The sequence below is a fragment of the Peromyscus leucopus genome, chromosome 9 (assembly GCF_004664715.2).
Source record: "Peromyscus leucopus breed LL Stock chromosome 9, UCI_PerLeu_2.1, whole genome shotgun sequence".
NCBI lineage: Eukaryota > Metazoa > Chordata > Mammalia > Rodentia > Cricetidae > Peromyscus > Peromyscus leucopus.
In genome coordinates this window covers 19,082,402-19,099,768 of record NC_051070.1, presented here as the reverse complement: position 1 = coordinate 19,099,768, position 17,367 = coordinate 19,082,402, and the positions used below count along the sequence as shown (strand labels likewise).

The following is a 17,367-nucleotide window of genomic DNA, read 5'->3' as shown; positions in this document are numbered from 1 at the left end:
TGCGATTTCAACTGTGTGACATTCTGGAGACAGTATTTTCGGAGACAATTAAAAAAAAAAAATCAATGATTGCTATGTCCTAGTGAGGAAAGACGAGTGATTGGGTGTACAAGAGAAGTTTCAATATAGTGGAATTTGTTTGGTACTGTGAGAATGCATAGAGGTCCTTAGATATTTATTATAAGCTGCAAAATTAACAGCAAGACTAAACTTTGAGTGACAATGATGTGTGTCATAGTGGGTTCATCAGTTTTAACAAGTATACCAGTTTGGTGCGGATAAAGATAATGGGGAAGGGGACTTTGTATATGAGGGGCAGGGTTATATGGGAAGTTGCTGCATTTAAGGCTGACGTTTGCTGTGAGTTGAAATCTAAAAACTTACTAAGACTTACTATGGTAAATAAGTTCAGAGGTACATTATTGCTAACTTAGAGGGGAGTGGGGAGGAGGAGAGGGATTCATAGTCTGTGTTTGCACGGTGTTTGTCTTCTGGTAATCTAGAGTTACTCAGTTTATGTGCTGAGACCTCACCCACTTTTGAGAGTCTTTGGCCTTGCATGTAACACTTTGAGGGATCAGCCCTTTAATAGTGTCTTAGTGTCTTGGCCCTTGCTGCTTCCCGGGTGAATCACCAGCAACAGCATGCCTTAGTAACAAATGGCACTGTATTTAGTTTTGCTTAAGGATTCTGTTCTTAGCCCCTCTCTGTGTTTATAAAGGGAAGAATCAAGCTTTCTGTGAAGAAATTGGCATTTCGGAAGGCCTGGTCCTCGGCGGTCTCCGTTCGCTCCATCACCTGTGATCCAGTGTGGGCCGCTCCTTTGTTCCCTGCTGCAGCACTGGTTGCACTCTATCTCAGCCTTTTGCCCGAGCTCCTTTGTCATTGGAACCTACAGGTTCTGGGTATTGATGGGATTGAATCTACTCACTGTGCCCAGTATTGTAATATGTGTTATATTACTAAACCTAGCTTTCGTAAGTTTTAGTTGTAAACCTAATTGATGACTGAATAAATAAAAACACATGAATCACAGTAATAAAATGAAGCTTAACGAGGTTATTAATGCAGTCAAGCTTATCTAGCTAGTAGGGTGTCTATCTTAATTTAGGTCTCCTGACACCAAATCATGTTCTTTTTTAGTTTATTCAGTTAGCAACTATCTGATCTTCAAGAACAGTGTTTCTCAACCTAGGTCATGACTCCTTTGAGGGTCAAATGACCCTTTCACAGGGGTTACCTAAAACCATTGGAAAACACAGATATTTATATTATGATTCATAACAGTAGCAAAATTACAGTTACAAAGTAGCAAAAAAAAATTATGATTGGGTCCCCACAACATTTATTAAAGGGCTGCAACCTCAGGAAGGTTGAGAACCACTGTTCTAGAAGCAATGAGATGAAAGAGTGCGTCACGCTAACTTGTAAAATGTCCGATGAGTGCTTGTGATAGTGCATTGGCAGTAATGCCGTAGGGTAGGTGCTTTAACGCCTACAAATAAACTCAGCCAAACCCAGTATGTATTATCTAGCTTCAGTCCAGCTCTTAAGTGTCAGAGACAGCATCTGTTGCTCAGGATTCAGTTTTGTCTAAGAGCCTCTGTTTTACTTTTCTGTTGCTGTGATAAAACACCATGACAAAGGCAACTTGTAAAAGGAAGGGTATATTTGGGGTTTATGGGTCCAGAAAGATAGGAATATATCACCATTATGGTGTCATGGTGAGGATCTGGCCGGCAGGCATGGCACCGAAGCAGCAGCTGAGACCTGCCATCCCAGTCCACAAACAGGAAGTAGAAAGCCCACGGAGAATGGTAGAGTATCTTTTGAAACCTTAAACCTGCCCTCAGTGACCCACCTCTTCCAACAAGGCCACATCTCCTAATCCTTCCCAAACAGTTCTTCCACCCTGGAACCAGATGTTCAAATATATGAGTCCATGCGGCCATTCACATTCAAACTGCCAAAATCTTTAAAGGGAAATATAGATCCTTTAAAAGAACAGGATTGAATGGTCGGTAAATAAAAGGAGAAGGGAATGATTGGAAGCTGAAATCTAATCAATACAGTTTGGTGTGTTAAAGTATTGAAGATCTTTGTGATGCTGAGGACTGGAAATAAAGCTCAAATTTAACAATTAGAAGGTCATTATTCTTAGTGAGAGATGTTTGAGTAAAAGCCACATAGTAATGGATTGGGGAAGAAGTGGAAATTAGAATCACAGAGAATGAAATTAGACATCTTTTTATTTTTTCTTTTCAGGATGAGTGTGAAGGAATGAAGGGTGAGACAGTTCAAAAAGAAGGAAAAGAGTAATTTTAAACGGGCAGGTTTTTGTTTGCTGTTATTTGTTAGTGTGGTATAAATAAATACATGTGGGTGATGTAGGTAGACAGCACTAAGGCAGAGATAGAATTTAAAGAGAGAAACTCCACTAGGAGGCAGGATCTTCGTGATATATTTGTCTGATATTTGGGAGTGAAGATATGAGCAAAATTGGAGTTTATTAGTCAGGGAAAGTACACATGGTGTGGAGGACATAAAACAGGGCGCTAATGGCTGGAGAGATGGCTCAGTGGTTGAGAGCACTGGTCTTTCTTCCAGAGGACCTGGGTTCAGTTCCTAGTACCCACTTGGCAGCTCATGGCTGTCTGTGGCTCCAGTTCTGGGGATCCAACAGCCTCACACAGACATAAGCAGGCAAAACACCAAGTACATGAACTAAAACAAAGGAGATAAAAAAGTTCATAATGCTTTAAAAAAGGCACTAAAATGTCCTAATAGTAACTGTGTAAGAGATTTTTGTGCCTTTTAAAGTTACTTTGTTCTAGAGATACAATCTGTAGTTAAGTTTAAAGATTAAAGTTTAAAACAATAAATTTTAAAATAAGGTACAAAGGTTTATTTTATCTAAAGAATTTCCTTTGTGAGGTTGAGGCATGGTTTATACAGGGTGAAGTCCATGTTTATGGATTATAAAGGAGTAAGATAAGATTAAAAATCAAAAGTCACAAAGGTTTAAGACAAGTTTTGACCTTAGTATTGTTCATTAGCTGTTTTAATGCTTACTCAAAACAAACAAGCAAAACAGAACAACAAAACATAGCAAGAGTGTTAGTCACTCTGGTAATGGTTTGGTCTTTGTATTGAAATTCTTGACTCTGAGCAAGGGATCTTGATTTCTCATGGTCTCTTCATTTGCCTTGTCTTTCTAGCCTGCCTCCAAAGGGTCTGGCAGGCTGTGTGACTGCACAGACTTGAAGAGAGGCTTATGATCTGCAGCTGTAGTCTCCCAGATCATTTTGTTCTGGTACATAGTCAAGGACAGGGGTGGGAGGACCAGTGTTGTTCCAGAGATCCATCGTCTGTGGAGAGATGGTTTTGTTAGGTGCTGAGAGTGGAGTAGAGGAGTTAGTGACCACACAGAGTTTCTGGAGGTGGAGTGGCAAACAGAGCACCACTCTGATCTTGTAGTCTTTCCTGACGGTGTATCGGAAAAGGCCAGGTCAGTTCTTTTGTAACACAGCCTACGAATGTCCTGGTTTTAAAATGGTCTATTGGCTTTATGGTTCTTTGACTATTCTTGACTGAAATAGTAGCTATAGTGGTTGTCAAATTGGTTTCCTAGTTCATCATTTCTTTAAGAACTTACTAATTTTAATTCTTTAATTAAAGCTTTCCCAGGGCCAGTTTGTTTATTTACTTATATCTGATTGAGTTCACAGATTCATATTTTATTCTCTGAGTTATAATTGTATACTTACTATGTATAATACTCAGGTCATGTCTTTGTGACATGGTCCCCATCATCTTGGCACTTTCTTAGCATATAGCATTTAAATAAGGTAATGGGTTTGAGGTCTTGAATTTAGTATGCACTTGTAGGTAGAACAGCAGTGGGAGAAGGCTGCTTTCTTCCTCCTGTTCCTCCTGCTGCTGCTGCTGCTTAGTGAGCATTTCTCATAGGGCTGTGTACAGTGTGTGTCAGCCTTAACATACTTCTAAGGAATAGGTAGTATTAGTTCAAAACTAAAAACAGATTCTTTTTTGAGGCAGGGTCTTTCTAACTGAGGACCCTGGCTTCAGAATGCCTGTTCAGATTGTATCGGCGAATATCTGTGGTTTATGTTGTGTGTGGGGAAAGGATACCAAGAGTGTTATTACAGGTGGCAAAGCAGCACAAAGCCCTTCTGAAGCCCTTTGACCTTTAAGCTGAGTTTCATTAGTGAATCACCACACGGAAATAGATTCCTGCTGATAGTACAGTATTTAAGTGCTGTAAGCTGGTGGACTGGAACAATAGTGTCATGTATGGATCTGTGACCTGACTTTTCTCCTGATGATGGTTATACAGGTTTTGAGTAATCTGTGGAGTCTGTGATGATCTTGTTCAGTACCAAGGAGAAATTTTACAGATGTAAGCTTTCTTATAACCCCAGGCTTAGCCAGCTTACAGAAATTCCTTTAAATACAGAAAGCTCTATTGGAGAAATTATTTTGGCCACTCCACGTAGTTAAAAGGATATTTATTTAATGGCGTAACTCACAAATTAAATAATGGGTAGGTCGCAGGGTCTGGGGAAGGTGTAATGCAGTCCAGCGGTGTTCTCCGGAGCTCTGCACAGTCAATCTGCACCAGTCAGCGTTCCGGCACCGAGAGAGCGCCCAGCGCGACGCTGGCCCATCCAGCTCTCGGGTCCCCAGGCGCCTCCCCTCGCCCCGCCTCGTAGGCGTGACAGTTGCCAGAGTCTCAATGGGGGTTGGAACTTTCAGAACCAAGCTGGAATGGCTACCCACTACAAAGCTCTTTATTACGTCATTATATCCTACATTAGAAACAATGTTCCTTTATCTTCCTTGTAGAGATCTTGGGGGAAGCGCAGATTAGTTAAAAAGAAAGTGAAGAAAAAGAATCAAAAATTTTCAAGAATCCATTCTGCCTATTTTGTTTATTAGCAGTCATTTTGAAACAACCTTTTGTCTTATTGAAAATTGAAATAATGGAGATTGAATAGTCATTTTTAAATAACCCTATGTCTTATTTAAATTTGGAGTAACTGGGCCTGGTGATGTAGCTTAAAGGTAATGGCATTTATTGTAAAGACTGGAGACTTGCATTCAATTCCTGGAACCCACATACAGATAGAAGGAGAAAACCAGCTCCATCAAGGCATCCTCTACCCACCACATGTGTGCCATGACTGGTGCATGTCCAGACCTACCCATTGCACAGAAGCACACAGGCATGCACACACTAAATAAACATTAAAAAAAAAAAGAAAATTGGGGTAATATGATTCACTTCTCAAGTCTTTTAATTTTATAGTCCTTATAATCTTTTAATTTTCACATTCTTTCAAAACACTTTAAAATGCTTACATTCTGTTATAATGATATAGCATGTTTATTCTAGTTTGGATTAATAGGCTTTTTCTAATTTTCTCTTAATAGGACATTGTGAGTAATACCTTTATAAGAATTCCTGTTTTACCTTTGAGTAGTTTTGTAGGGCATAATATTAAAATGGGAAATATTAGTTTGAAATGTGTGTTATAGTGGTCCCCTCTTTTATTTTTATTTTTAGTGTTTTGTTTTGTTTCTTTAAGACAGGCTCTTTGTACAGAGCCCAGTTTGGCTGCATTACTAGCTGGCCCATGCCATCCTTGAATCGGTGATTGTTCCGCCTCAGGCTCCCGAGGGCTGGGCCTATAGTGTGCTCCGTCTCTTCTAATTCCTTTAGTTTGTAAAAAGTGACATTTGCTTAGCTTAAAAAGTATATGCAGCAGAAGTATAGAGACACGAGCAATCTAGGCACCCAAATCTCATCAGCCAGAAAAACCTATGCTGACATTTGATGAGCATTACCTCATTGTGTTTACACATAGACAGATTGGAGTGATTTTCTGAGCGGGGTTATTTTAAAAATAAAAGTATAAATATGATTGTGGTGTTTGAAGAAAATGGCCCAGAAAAGGAGTGGCACTAATGGGAGGTGTGGTGTTGGAGTGGGTGTGGTCTTGTTGGAGGAAGTGTGTCACTGTGGAGGTGGGCTTTGAGGTCTCATATGCTCAAGCCACACCCAGTGAGACCATGTCCTGCTGCCTGCAAGGCGTAGAACTCTAGTTTCTTCTCCAGTACCATGTCTGCCTGCACACTGCCATGTCCCACCATGATGATAATGGACTGAACCTCTGAACTGTAATCTAGCCACCTCAATGAAATATTTGTCTTTATGAGAGTTGCAGTGGTCATGGTGTCTCTTCACAGCAGTAGAAACCCTAACTAAGACAGTGGTCTTGTTTGAATTTTACAGCAAAAGGGAAAAGCTGAATTACTCAAATCTCAGTCAAGGTTTCTTTATCATGGCCTCTTGTTATTGCTTTTGTTTTGAGACTGGATCAGGCTGGCCTTCAACTCATAGTTACTCCTGCCTCTGCCTCTCAAGATCTGGGGTTAAAGGCATGCTCCACCATGCGCGGCCACCACAGAAGTCTTAAATTGTGTAAGATTTCACTAAAATTAAGAAAAGAGTTTAGAGCTGGGCAGTGGTGGTGCACGCCTTTAGTCCCAGCACTTGGGAGGCAGAGGCAGGCGGATCTCTGTGAGTTTGAGGCCAGCCTGGTCTACAAAGCGAGTTCCAGGAAAGGCGCAAAGCTACATAGAGAAACCCTGTCTTGAAAAACCAAAAAAAGGGAAAAAAAAAAAGAAAAAGAAAAAAAGAAAGGAAAAGAGCTTAGAAAAAAATTATAAGAAATCAGAGTAAAATTTGAAACTGCATGGTGAAGATTTAAATATTAGAGATCAAATCTCTATGTTGAAAGGCAGAGTGATAGAAATACATTTATCTATTTCCAAGGTTTTGGTATTTGTATTGTTTCTCAGTTTACTAGACTTGCTTTTTGTTTACCAGAAGTTAACTTAGTCTTTAGTTCTGTATTTAGCCTTGGTTCTACATTTAAAAAAATGATGTAGCTTTTCTGTTTCTTTAGTTTTGTTTTGATTGCTTCTTTGCTTATCTGTGTTTAATCCTGAAGCAGTTTTATTGTAAGGACAGGAAAACACTGCTATGTGTTCCTTGACTGCTTTTATGCTGGAAAATATTCCGCTTAGTGTTATGTTTGGAAGACAATTTGGTTGGCTCAGGTTTAAAAAATCTTAAAATTATGAAACATTTCCAACATAAAAATATAGAATAATATGAAAGACTTCGTACCATGGAAACAACTGATGATGGTGTTTTGTTATGTTGTGTTAGGTCACCAACATTTCTCCCACCTCCCCAAATTCCAAGCCGTACACATCTCGCTTTGTCTCTCTTCCCTCCAAGTTACCCTAAAGTTCCTCCTGTTTGTGTGCACTTTCTTTTATTGATGGCAAAATGTTTCTCAGTACAATGTATCCTTTAAGATTAGATTATATGAATTGCATTTGTTACATTATTTTGGTGCTTAATTCTTTTGATCTTTACTTTTAATTTATGGGTATATGTGTTTTGCCTTCATATATGCCCGTGCACCATGCTTGTGCAGTACTTGAGGCCAGAGGAGGGCATCGAATCCCCTGGAACTGGAGTTAAGACAGCTGTGAGTGGCCATGTGGTCCAGGCAATTAACCCTGGTTCTTCTGGAAGAACAGCCAGGACTGCTGAGCCGTCTCTCCGGCTCCTAGCCTAGATGTACTTTGTTTTAAATTTAGAGATTTATTATAATTTTTAAGTATGAGTATGTGTGTGTATCTGTGTGAATGTGTGTTCAAATAAGCCCTTTTCCCCTTAAAGCTGCTTTTACAGGGTATTTTATAATAGCAGAAGGAAATGAAACTAAGAGAGTATGCTTTTAAGATTTATCCATTACAATTACTACAAATTTAATTTCCCAATTTAAGTTGTGAATTCTGTTATATAAATTAGGGAATATTATATAACAATTTACATGGTATAGTATATGACAATATATGTATGTATAATATGTAACAGTGGTATATTTATATAATAATTTACTCATGGCATAATTGGATATATAGTTTCTTGCTCTTTTGAAAAGTGCTACCTTGAGCATGCCTCTGTGTCTTTAAGTGTCAGAATTTTCAGGTATTGACATCTAGAAAATAGAATCATGGGTTATGTACACATCCAGTTTTACTCTAAATTACCAAATTTTCTTCAATATGGTTAAATTAATTTTACCCTTACTAGTGGAAGTTGACATCTGTTGTTTCCACTGTGCAGTTTTATTTTGTTTTATTTGAGACAGGGGTCTCTCTAGCTCTGGCTTGGCTACAACTCCCTTTCATGTAGACCAGGATAGCCTTGAGCTCAAGTCTTCCTGCCTGTCTCCTGAGTGCTGGAATTAAAGGCATGCACCACTCCTGGCCCCGATGTACAGTTTTTCTAGCAACATTTTCTTATTTTTGCTATTAATACTACTTCTGTGTTGTTTTATTCAATAAAAATTTTCCCCCAGAGGTATTCTTGCTAATTTGTATGAAAACATTGCCTCTTTATGACCAACTTACTCTTTTATCTCTATGTTCTTTAATAGTATATGTTTCCTGAATGAGTAAGTCATATCTGTGGATGGTATTTGCTGCTGTTCAGTGCAGTAAGTCATTATAGTGCCTTTTTCCTCAGTGTGTGAAGAGTATTACGTAGTCTATCCTTAATCCAGGGACTGGCTAATTTCTGATTTCCCACGGCAGAGGGTGAGTTTTTAAGTGTGTGTGTGTGTGTGTCTGTGTATTCGTTGTTTGCCTATGGTAAGAATCATCTTTAGTAGAGTTATTTTTTATTTTTATTTTTTCAAATCTATTTATTTATAACATAAAAATTTTTTGGAATTTCTCTTCATGTGTCCCAGTCCCACTCACTTCTCAATCCTTTCATATCTACTCCTTACCCTTGCACCATGCCCCCCCAGAACACCCCCCACCCTCCACCCCCCACTCCCCCCCCCCCCCATCCCCCCCCCCCCCCCCCCCCCCGCAAGAAAATTAATTAAAAACAAAACAAAAAACGTCTTTTCAACACCTCTTCATTCATCCTAGTGGCATTGGGAGCTATGGTGTGTCATATAGTATACCCTTTTGTCCAGTCATCCCCACTGGTAAAATGTTCATTACTGTGAGTCATTGGCCTGGTTTGAGGCCTCTGGCACACCATCTTCACTGGACCCTTACTGAAACTGCTGTTTCCTGAGTCATGGAGATCCTGCAGTTGGTTATCTTTCTGCAGGACCAGTCCCTTCACACACTCCAGAAGGTCATAGATGAGGTAGAAATGTTAGGGTGAGCTAACCCAAGACTCAGGATGTGGGTCTGGTGGTAGCTGAGCAGGCCAGTCAAGGCCACTGGGATCGGCTCCCTGAGGTGAGTAGAGCCAGCTCTCCTAGGCCCATGCCATTGGAGGTGGTTCTCCTGTGCCTGTGGTGAGGGGTAGGGCCATCTCTCCTGAGTGAGGGGGCCAGCTCTCCTGCTGCAGTGTTCCATGATGGGCAGGGTCAGCTATCCCAGGGCCAGTGAGGGACAGGGCCAATTCAGCGTGTCCCTCCAATTCCAACATGCATGATTCCTATGACTGCTTGTGGGAGTACAGACCAAGGACATCATCACAGACCCCAGCTACAATAGGAACATAGATCCAGCCATGGCCCTTGGCAGCAACTTTGGCTGGGATGTCCCTGTGGCCCCGGTGGCAGCACAGGCCACCCAGATCAGTATGGCTCCGGTGGCAGCAAGGCCCTCGGACACCAACATGGTCTCAGGTGGCTGTCCAGACCCCAGACATCTGCACAGTCCCCAGTGGAAATAGGAGCCACAACATCAATCCAGACCCTGGCTGCTGCTGGGCCATGGACCCAGACATGGTCCACAGCATCAGCCTGGGCCCTGATGACACCATGGCCCCATGTGGCAAGCAGGCTATGCAGATCGGCCCTGGTGTTGGCACAGCCCTCAGACATCAACATGATTACAGGTTGCAGTCCAGACCCCAGGCATCCATGTGGCCTTTGGTGGCACCGTGGGCCGTAGACATCAATTCAGTACCTGGCTGTGGTAGCACCACGGACCCAGACCTGGTCCTCTGTAGCAACCTGATCTCAGATGTCACCATGACCTCAGGTGGCAGCTCAGGTCTAGTGGAGTTATTTTAAAGATGGATGCACAGAGTTAGTTTCTTCCTTCTTTACTTTTTTTTTTTTTTTAAGACAGTTTCTCTGTATAGCCCTGGCTATCCTGGAACTCACTCTGTAGACCAGGCTGGCCTTGGCCTTGAACTCATCAGAGATCTGCCTGCCTCTGCCACTCAAGTGCTGGGATTAAAGGCATGTGCCACCACTGCCCGGCAAGTTTATTTCTTTAAAAAAAATTTTGAATGTGTTTTGGTGTTTGCCTACATGTATGTCTGTGTACCACATGCATGCCTATGCCCATGGAGACCAGAAGGAGGTCCCTGGATCCCCTGGAACTAGAATTACAGATGGTTGTGAGCTGCCATGTAGGTGTTGGGAATGGAACCTGGATTCCCTGGAAGACCAGCCAGTGCTCTTAACCGCTGATCCCTCTTTCCAGGCCCTGGAGTTTATGTTTAGTATAGATCTGTGGTTTTGGAAAACAGTATAATTTAGTAAATTTAGGAGGCAGGTAATTGCTTATAAGGTTACAATAACTGCTTCACGATAGTTGAGTGATGAAATTTCCACATTTTACTCTGCACTGTACCGTGAGAATTGTAGCTAGCCCTAAGATGTGTGCCTACTACTCTGTCTTGAGTTGTTCAGTATATATAACACTGTTTGAGTAAGCTCCTCCTTCAATTAGAGAAAACTTCTGGAAGCTTATGGACCTGTACATACCCTACGCTCTGCTTCTTGCTTTATTGACTACTAAAATGAACAGAATCTGGCTGGGCGTTGGTGGCGCACGCCTTTAATCCCAGCACTCGGGAGGCAGAGCCAGGCGGATCTCTGTGAGTTCGAGGCCAGCCTGGGCTACCAAGTGAGTTCCAGGAAAGGCGCAAAGCTACACAGAGAAACCCTGTCTCGAAAAAACCAAAAAAAAAAAAAAAATAAAATAAAATGAACAGAATCTACTTCCTAAACTTCTAGGCCTATTATCTGATTAGGAAGACAGTAACATCCAGCCAAGGTCTTTAACCCCAGAGCCTCATGACCCGCAGCACAGACTCGGTGCTCCCTGGAAGAGAATGGTTACAATTACAGTTCACTAGCTCCTGCTCTGTTTGTGCCTCAGTAGCTCCTGCCCCCAACAGTTTTGCTTTAAAATCTTCTAGATTGTTCCAATTCTAATAGCTTAAAGAAATACATTCTAAGTCCAGTGACATCTGTTTGGTTGTGGATGTGTGTCGATGCTCTAAGGTGTGCTGTCTCAGCTCTTCATTGAGAAATGTGCGCTTAGACAATTTTAGTCTTTGAACTTTACCAACTACCACTTTGCTGGCTTATTTTTAGTTCATGCAAATTAGAAACTTTCTGGAGGATATGTCAAAATGTTCTTATTTAATTTGATTACAGGAACAGGAAAGGAGTAGAAGCTTTTATTACAAATTGCTGTTACTGTTATATGATCAGTCCCTGTATGGAACAGAGTGTATAAAGTCAGCATTGGAATCTTTAAAACTTGTGGGAGTCCAGCTCTGACCTGTCAAAGGGTTCTTGCGGGGAGGAGAGAGGAATGAGGAAGTATTAGATAGAAATATAGACGGAGACGACTAGAAAGACAGAGACACAGGATGGCTTTGGGAGGGCCCTGGGTCACCCAGTCACCTCAAGTTTTATTCTAATGGACTTTTTATACACTACCAAGGGGAGAGGCAAAAGACCTCCCCTTTTCAAGATCAAAGCGCACAACGTACAGCCAAGTGTAGACCCTTCAAAACACCTGGTAACCATGCCCCTGGCCAAATTATCTTGTTATGCAGTCCTGCTGGGTAAAGCAAGCTCAGATTCTCTGACCTTGAGTAAGGCCTTACTAGGGAACCTCTGTGGGCTCCCACCGAAACTCAACATTTAAATGGCTTTATAAAGCCAAACATTATTTTTTAAACTTTTTCCTTCTTAGAAAAAATGTCTTATAGTATCTTTTCCATCTAGGTTTCTAAATTTTGTTTCTCAAGCCATTTAAGGAAGGGAAGCTTAAAAACTAGGACTCCTTGTATTGTTATTTCTAATATGTGATTTGATAGAAAGTGTGCCTGTCTTGAAGATGAGTGAGCTCTGTTAAATTTATACAGGTACATACCTTGATGTTTCCTTAATTGTGTGGGAGCTTTCCTTTTTTTGTCCTTAGTTATATGCTTTTGTGTGTCCTTTAATTAGGTTACCTTGTTATTTTAGCCAGTCTTTTTCCCAGGCACCCTTCCCAGAAGGAGGGCCTTGCTGGGTGTTGGGAGTGATTTGCTTTGCCAAAGGAGTTTGATGAGTAATTAGTTAGTGTCTGTCTGTAGTCTGTGTATAACTAATGCCCACCCAAAGTGCCCTGGGTCTGTAATGAGAAGGAAGCAACAGTCATATGTTTTCCTTAATTGCTTAACACTATAGCGTACCCACTAATAAATACATCTCAAAAACCTGCTTGAAGCGACGACATAGAAGAGTGTGCCATGGACAGATGCTACACCAAACCTAGAGACTAGATTTCAAAAATGTCGTCTCTTTAAAGCAAACCCAAGTCTGACATGGTGGACCAGGCCTGGCTCTCAGCCCTCAAAAGGCAGAAGCAGTGTTACTGGAGTAGTTGGTTGAGAGCGTGGCCCTTGACAGCCTTTACAAGCTGGGCTCAGCCACTATCCCCAATAAACCGCAAATGGAAGAGACAAGTAATGAAAAACAGGCAAAGGAGATTTGTTCAATTTGGCCATATTTTGAAGAGGAAACATTAAAGAGGTCCAGTGATCCCAAGTCTGTCTTTGGAGTCTTGGCATGTGGTTAACGTTTAAACAGAAGAGGCAGGATGTGTGTGTCACTGAGGAGTCCTGGTCAAGGTACGTCATTGATCTTGGTTTTTTTTCTGCATGATGGTCTAACAAGTTGTCAGAACTGTCTGCCTCTCTTTGTAGGAGACAAATTCCTCTTCTGATTGGCACCAGGCATCGGCCTTTTCCTTCTCGTGGGGTCCTTCTTCCCTGAGATTCCTGGGGAAATTTCAGTTCCTTGGGGATCATTGTTTTAATAGTGTGGTAGCCAAAGGGAAGTCACAAGTATCTCTGTTCAGAATGTCTTCTTTCCTGCCAGAATGGTTATAGTAGGAGGATAGGAGATCGAGGCTGCTGGGGCTGCATATTGAGATCCTGACTCCAAGCAAACCAAAACCAAACATCAGAAAGTGAAATACAATTTGGTATAAAACTGAAAAATGTGAGACAATAAATAACTTCTCTGATGAACTGTGTAGACATTTCTGCCCTTTGTTGTGGTCTTTTCATGCTGCACTGGTACGACTAGATTGATGAAGTACCCAGAGCTTGGAGAAGATCATGTGGAGGCAGGTAGGAAGCAGATCCCATGATGGACTGTCACTGGGAGCTTGCTCTGGCCTCCCATCTGCTTCCCAGTCTTCATGTTCACTATGGAAAGAGTTCAGGATCCAGTGCAGGTAAAGTAAGGCACTGTTAAGCTGTGGAGTGCCCAGCAGCAGAGACCATTACATCAGTTTACAGAGTAGGCAGGCTTTATATACTGCTTCTAAAATATCTAAGGCAGACATTTCTTGAGGATGTTTTCCTGTCTTAGGTGATTGACAGGCCCTGTTGGATTAACTCTTAGAGGAGGAGGCAATGGTATACCTTTGTTCTTTATCAGAAAGCTTGATGCTGTCCAGTAATCTCATAAGGTTTAAAGCTCCAGGAACCAGGTTTAGATGGTTATCAGGTAGTGACACTCCAGGCAGTTCCGAGTCAGAGATAGGATTCAGGTTCTAGTCCTCTGACCAGTGCTTAGAGTCCTGCTGTTCCTGTTCCTGGATCTGCCAGCTGCTTTTGCTGCCGAGGGAGGGCTCATCCTTGGTGTCTTCCCCTCTGATGTCACCCAACAGGTACCTCAGGTTAAAGACCACGGGCGAAGGCTCCAGTTCAGCACAGGCAGCTGTTTTACTGGCTTTATTTATTTAGTTTTTTCCCCCTTTTTTCTTGTTCCCTTTTTCCCTCCTTAAAGACTAGGTCAGCAATTGCTAATCATCTCTTAAGATCATATTGCCTGGTTAATAAAGAAGAATAATTATACAGCAGATTTATGAAAATTTTCATAGCTGAGGTCTGAGAGAGCTAGTATTTATTACTAATGTACACTAGTTGTACATGTTAATGGGTTTCAGTGTACAAGTGTACACACATGCGTGTTTCCCACCTTGATCATATCTACCTTCCCTATTGCTACCTTTCATTACCCTCCCCTCCTAAATGGTTTGTGGAGTTTGGTTGACAGAGCATTTTAAGCAGCATATGTTACTTAACTGAGGGGCTGAACATGAGTGCCGTACAGAGGGCAGGCATCTTAACATCTCCCAGATAGTTATGCTGCAGCTTTAGCACATGAAAAGGAATTCAAGCAGAGGTGTCATTTTTTTTTTTTTTAAAGCAGAAGTTTATATAAGATCGTTACCCCACCTACATGCTTTCTTTGTTCTTTGGAAGGCTTTGAGATGAAAAAACTCTTCCATTCCTCTCCTTTAACTTAAGGAAGTCAGTGACTGGCTGGGAAGGACTTGAAAGTACAAGGGGTAGCAAGGCTTCTCTTTCATTTTATTCCTTCATGGTCTCTTGTGACCGGGACCTCCAATGCATGTCCTCTTCATTTGAAGCAGGCTTGAAGAAGTGTTCCTGGAGGGTTACTTTTGCTTTCACAGACTAATCTCTACTTTTATAGATATCTTTGGTTAGTAAAACACATTGTGAATTACAGCTTCTTAAATTGTGGGAGTCCTGTCACTAAAGGAGGCACACAAAAGTAAAGTATGTGAGATGGTAGCCCAGGGGGGCAGGGACAGTGTGGGCTACATAGAACGACTGTCTCAGCGTCAGAAAAGAATATGTGTGTAGATTAGCTGAACACTGAGAGAAGAGAAAAAGAAGTGAACGTAAATCAAGAGCCCTGGTTTTGGTCATTGCATTGTTTTTGGTCTTAAAATAAAGGATCAGTAAACAGATACACAGGTCTGAAGCTCAGAAGACTCTACTTTGGTAGTACAAATTTGATTGTTACCTGGCAGTGGTGGCACATGCCTTTAATCCTAGCACTCAGAAGCCAGAGGCAAGTGGATCTGAGTTCGAGGCCTCCCTAGTCTACAGAGCAAGTTCCAGGATAGCCAGGGCTATACAGAGAAACCCTGTCTCAACCCCCCCCCTTGAAAAAAATTATTGTCTATTCTATAATTATCTCACAGGCTTACTAATATCCTTCCCTTTCATTTTCTGGAAAAGATAGGTACCTTTTCTTATTTGCATTAGTTAGGCACATTTTTGACTGGTTACAGTTCTGTATTGTACCATTTTCAACAATAAACAACGGAGCTGCTTTAACAATCTCTGATATAGTGTATGTTGGAGAAACCCTTTTCTTATAGGGAATAGTGTGTATCTTAACATTTTTGCTTCTGAGACATGTAAAACTAGCAGTTCTAGGTTCCATTTTGCTGCATTTTATTTTATTTATTAAAAATGTTAAAGCAGGCTCTCAGGTGTGGTGGTGCATGCCTTTAATCCCAGCATAGCGAGACCCTGTCTCAAAAAACAAATAAAAATGTTAAAGCTTATGTTAATTTTAATATGGGGTAAAAAATTTCAGATAACAAGAATGCTTCTCCTAACTTACAACTGTTCTTGTGTACTATTCTAGAAGTTTGAATTGTTCCTATGTGTTATGGTATTATGTTCTCATCTTAAAATCCAGTTATACCCTATACTCCTCTACAGATTTTTTTCATTCATAAGAGTAGACAGCAGCAATGTGCTGGTTAGTGCACGCGCGCACACACATTTTTTTTTTTTTTTCAACTTGATACAAGCAAGGGTCATTTGAGAAGAGGGAACTTCAGTAGAAAAAATACTTTCATCAAATTGACCTGTAAAGCAAGTCTATGAGGTATTTTCTTGATTGAGTGATGTGGGAGAGCCCAGCCCACTGTGGGTGGTGCCACCTGGGGAGATAGTCTTGGATGCTGTAAGAAAGCAGGCTGAGCAAGCTATGGAGAACATGCCAATACAGCACCCTCCATGGTCTCTGCTTCAGTTCCTGCCTCTAGGTTCCTGCACTGACCTGCCTTGATGACATAACCTGTGAGGTGAAATAGCACCCCCCACAGTCCTTGTGCTTATGGTGTTTATTTATTACAGTAACAGAATGAAACTAACACAAGCAATTTCAAGATGAAAACAAAACGTCTGCTTTTGCTAGCAGACAGCTCAGTTGTTTGGTAAAAGCCCTGCTGACCCTGATTTTAAGCCGATGTGCAAGCTAGGTGATGACACTTAGGTTTCCAAGTCCGTAGAATACAAGTGTCTTCTGTTCACCAAGACATGGGTTGTTTACTCATAGAAAATATTTTTACATTAGAAATGTGAAACCAAATCAGTGCATATTTAAAGCAAGATGCTGAGAACTAAGTACATTTGCTTGCTTGCAGGGTGATGTTTATGAACTTAGTTCCTGCTTGTAGTTTTTGTTTTACCCTATACTGATTAAATCATTAAATTTTTTGTTCATTTTTGAAGTGTTATTTTTTCTTCCTTATCCTGAATATCTTTAAAATTTAAATAATCTTTAAGAATTAGCTGGTGAAGGGAATAATAAGTTATTACCTTAATTTTCTTTCTCTTTTTTTTTTTTAGCTTCACAATGAAGAAGATAATTCAGAATCATCTGCTGTAGAGCAGCCGTCAACTTCTAACTCCACAGCACCGACTTCGGAAGCTGCTTCTTCAGTACCAGCACTGGAAACGGACTCTTCTCCTCCTCCTTACAGTAGCATTACTGTGGAAGTCCCTACAACTTCAGGTGGGAATGTAGTCATGATCACTACATCCTTTTCTTTCTGACAGGATGGTTTGGGGTAATTATCAAGTCTTTCAATGAGGTGATTGCTTGTTTTGTTTTGCTTTATAACCTAGGCTGGCCTGGAGCTTACTGTGTAGCCCAGGCTGGCCTAGAATTCATAATCTTTGTGCTTCCGCCTCCAAGTGACTTGTGCTCTAAGTACAAACATGTGCCCTTGCACCAGCTTATTGAATGAACTTTGAAGCGAATACATGCACACATATAATCACACTTGTATATACATACACACACGTCTCTCTATATACACAAACATAATATGTTTGTGCTCATATATTCATAAGGTTGTAATGGAAAGCTGATA

The 17,367-nt window shown here is 41.2% G+C and overlaps 1 protein-coding gene across 1 annotated transcript in view; it reads left to right on the top strand.

Annotated features, from left to right (window-relative positions):
• Ndfip2 (Nedd4 family interacting protein 2) overlaps positions 1-17,367 on the top strand; it is a 49,773-nt gene that overhangs the window by 12,260 nt on the left and 20,146 nt on the right. The window contains exon 2 of the mRNA XM_028879907.2: positions 16,841-17,006. Coding sequence (XP_028735740.1) covers positions 16,841-17,006 — 166 coding nt within the window. The remainder of the gene's footprint in view (positions 1-16,840; positions 17,007-17,367) is intronic.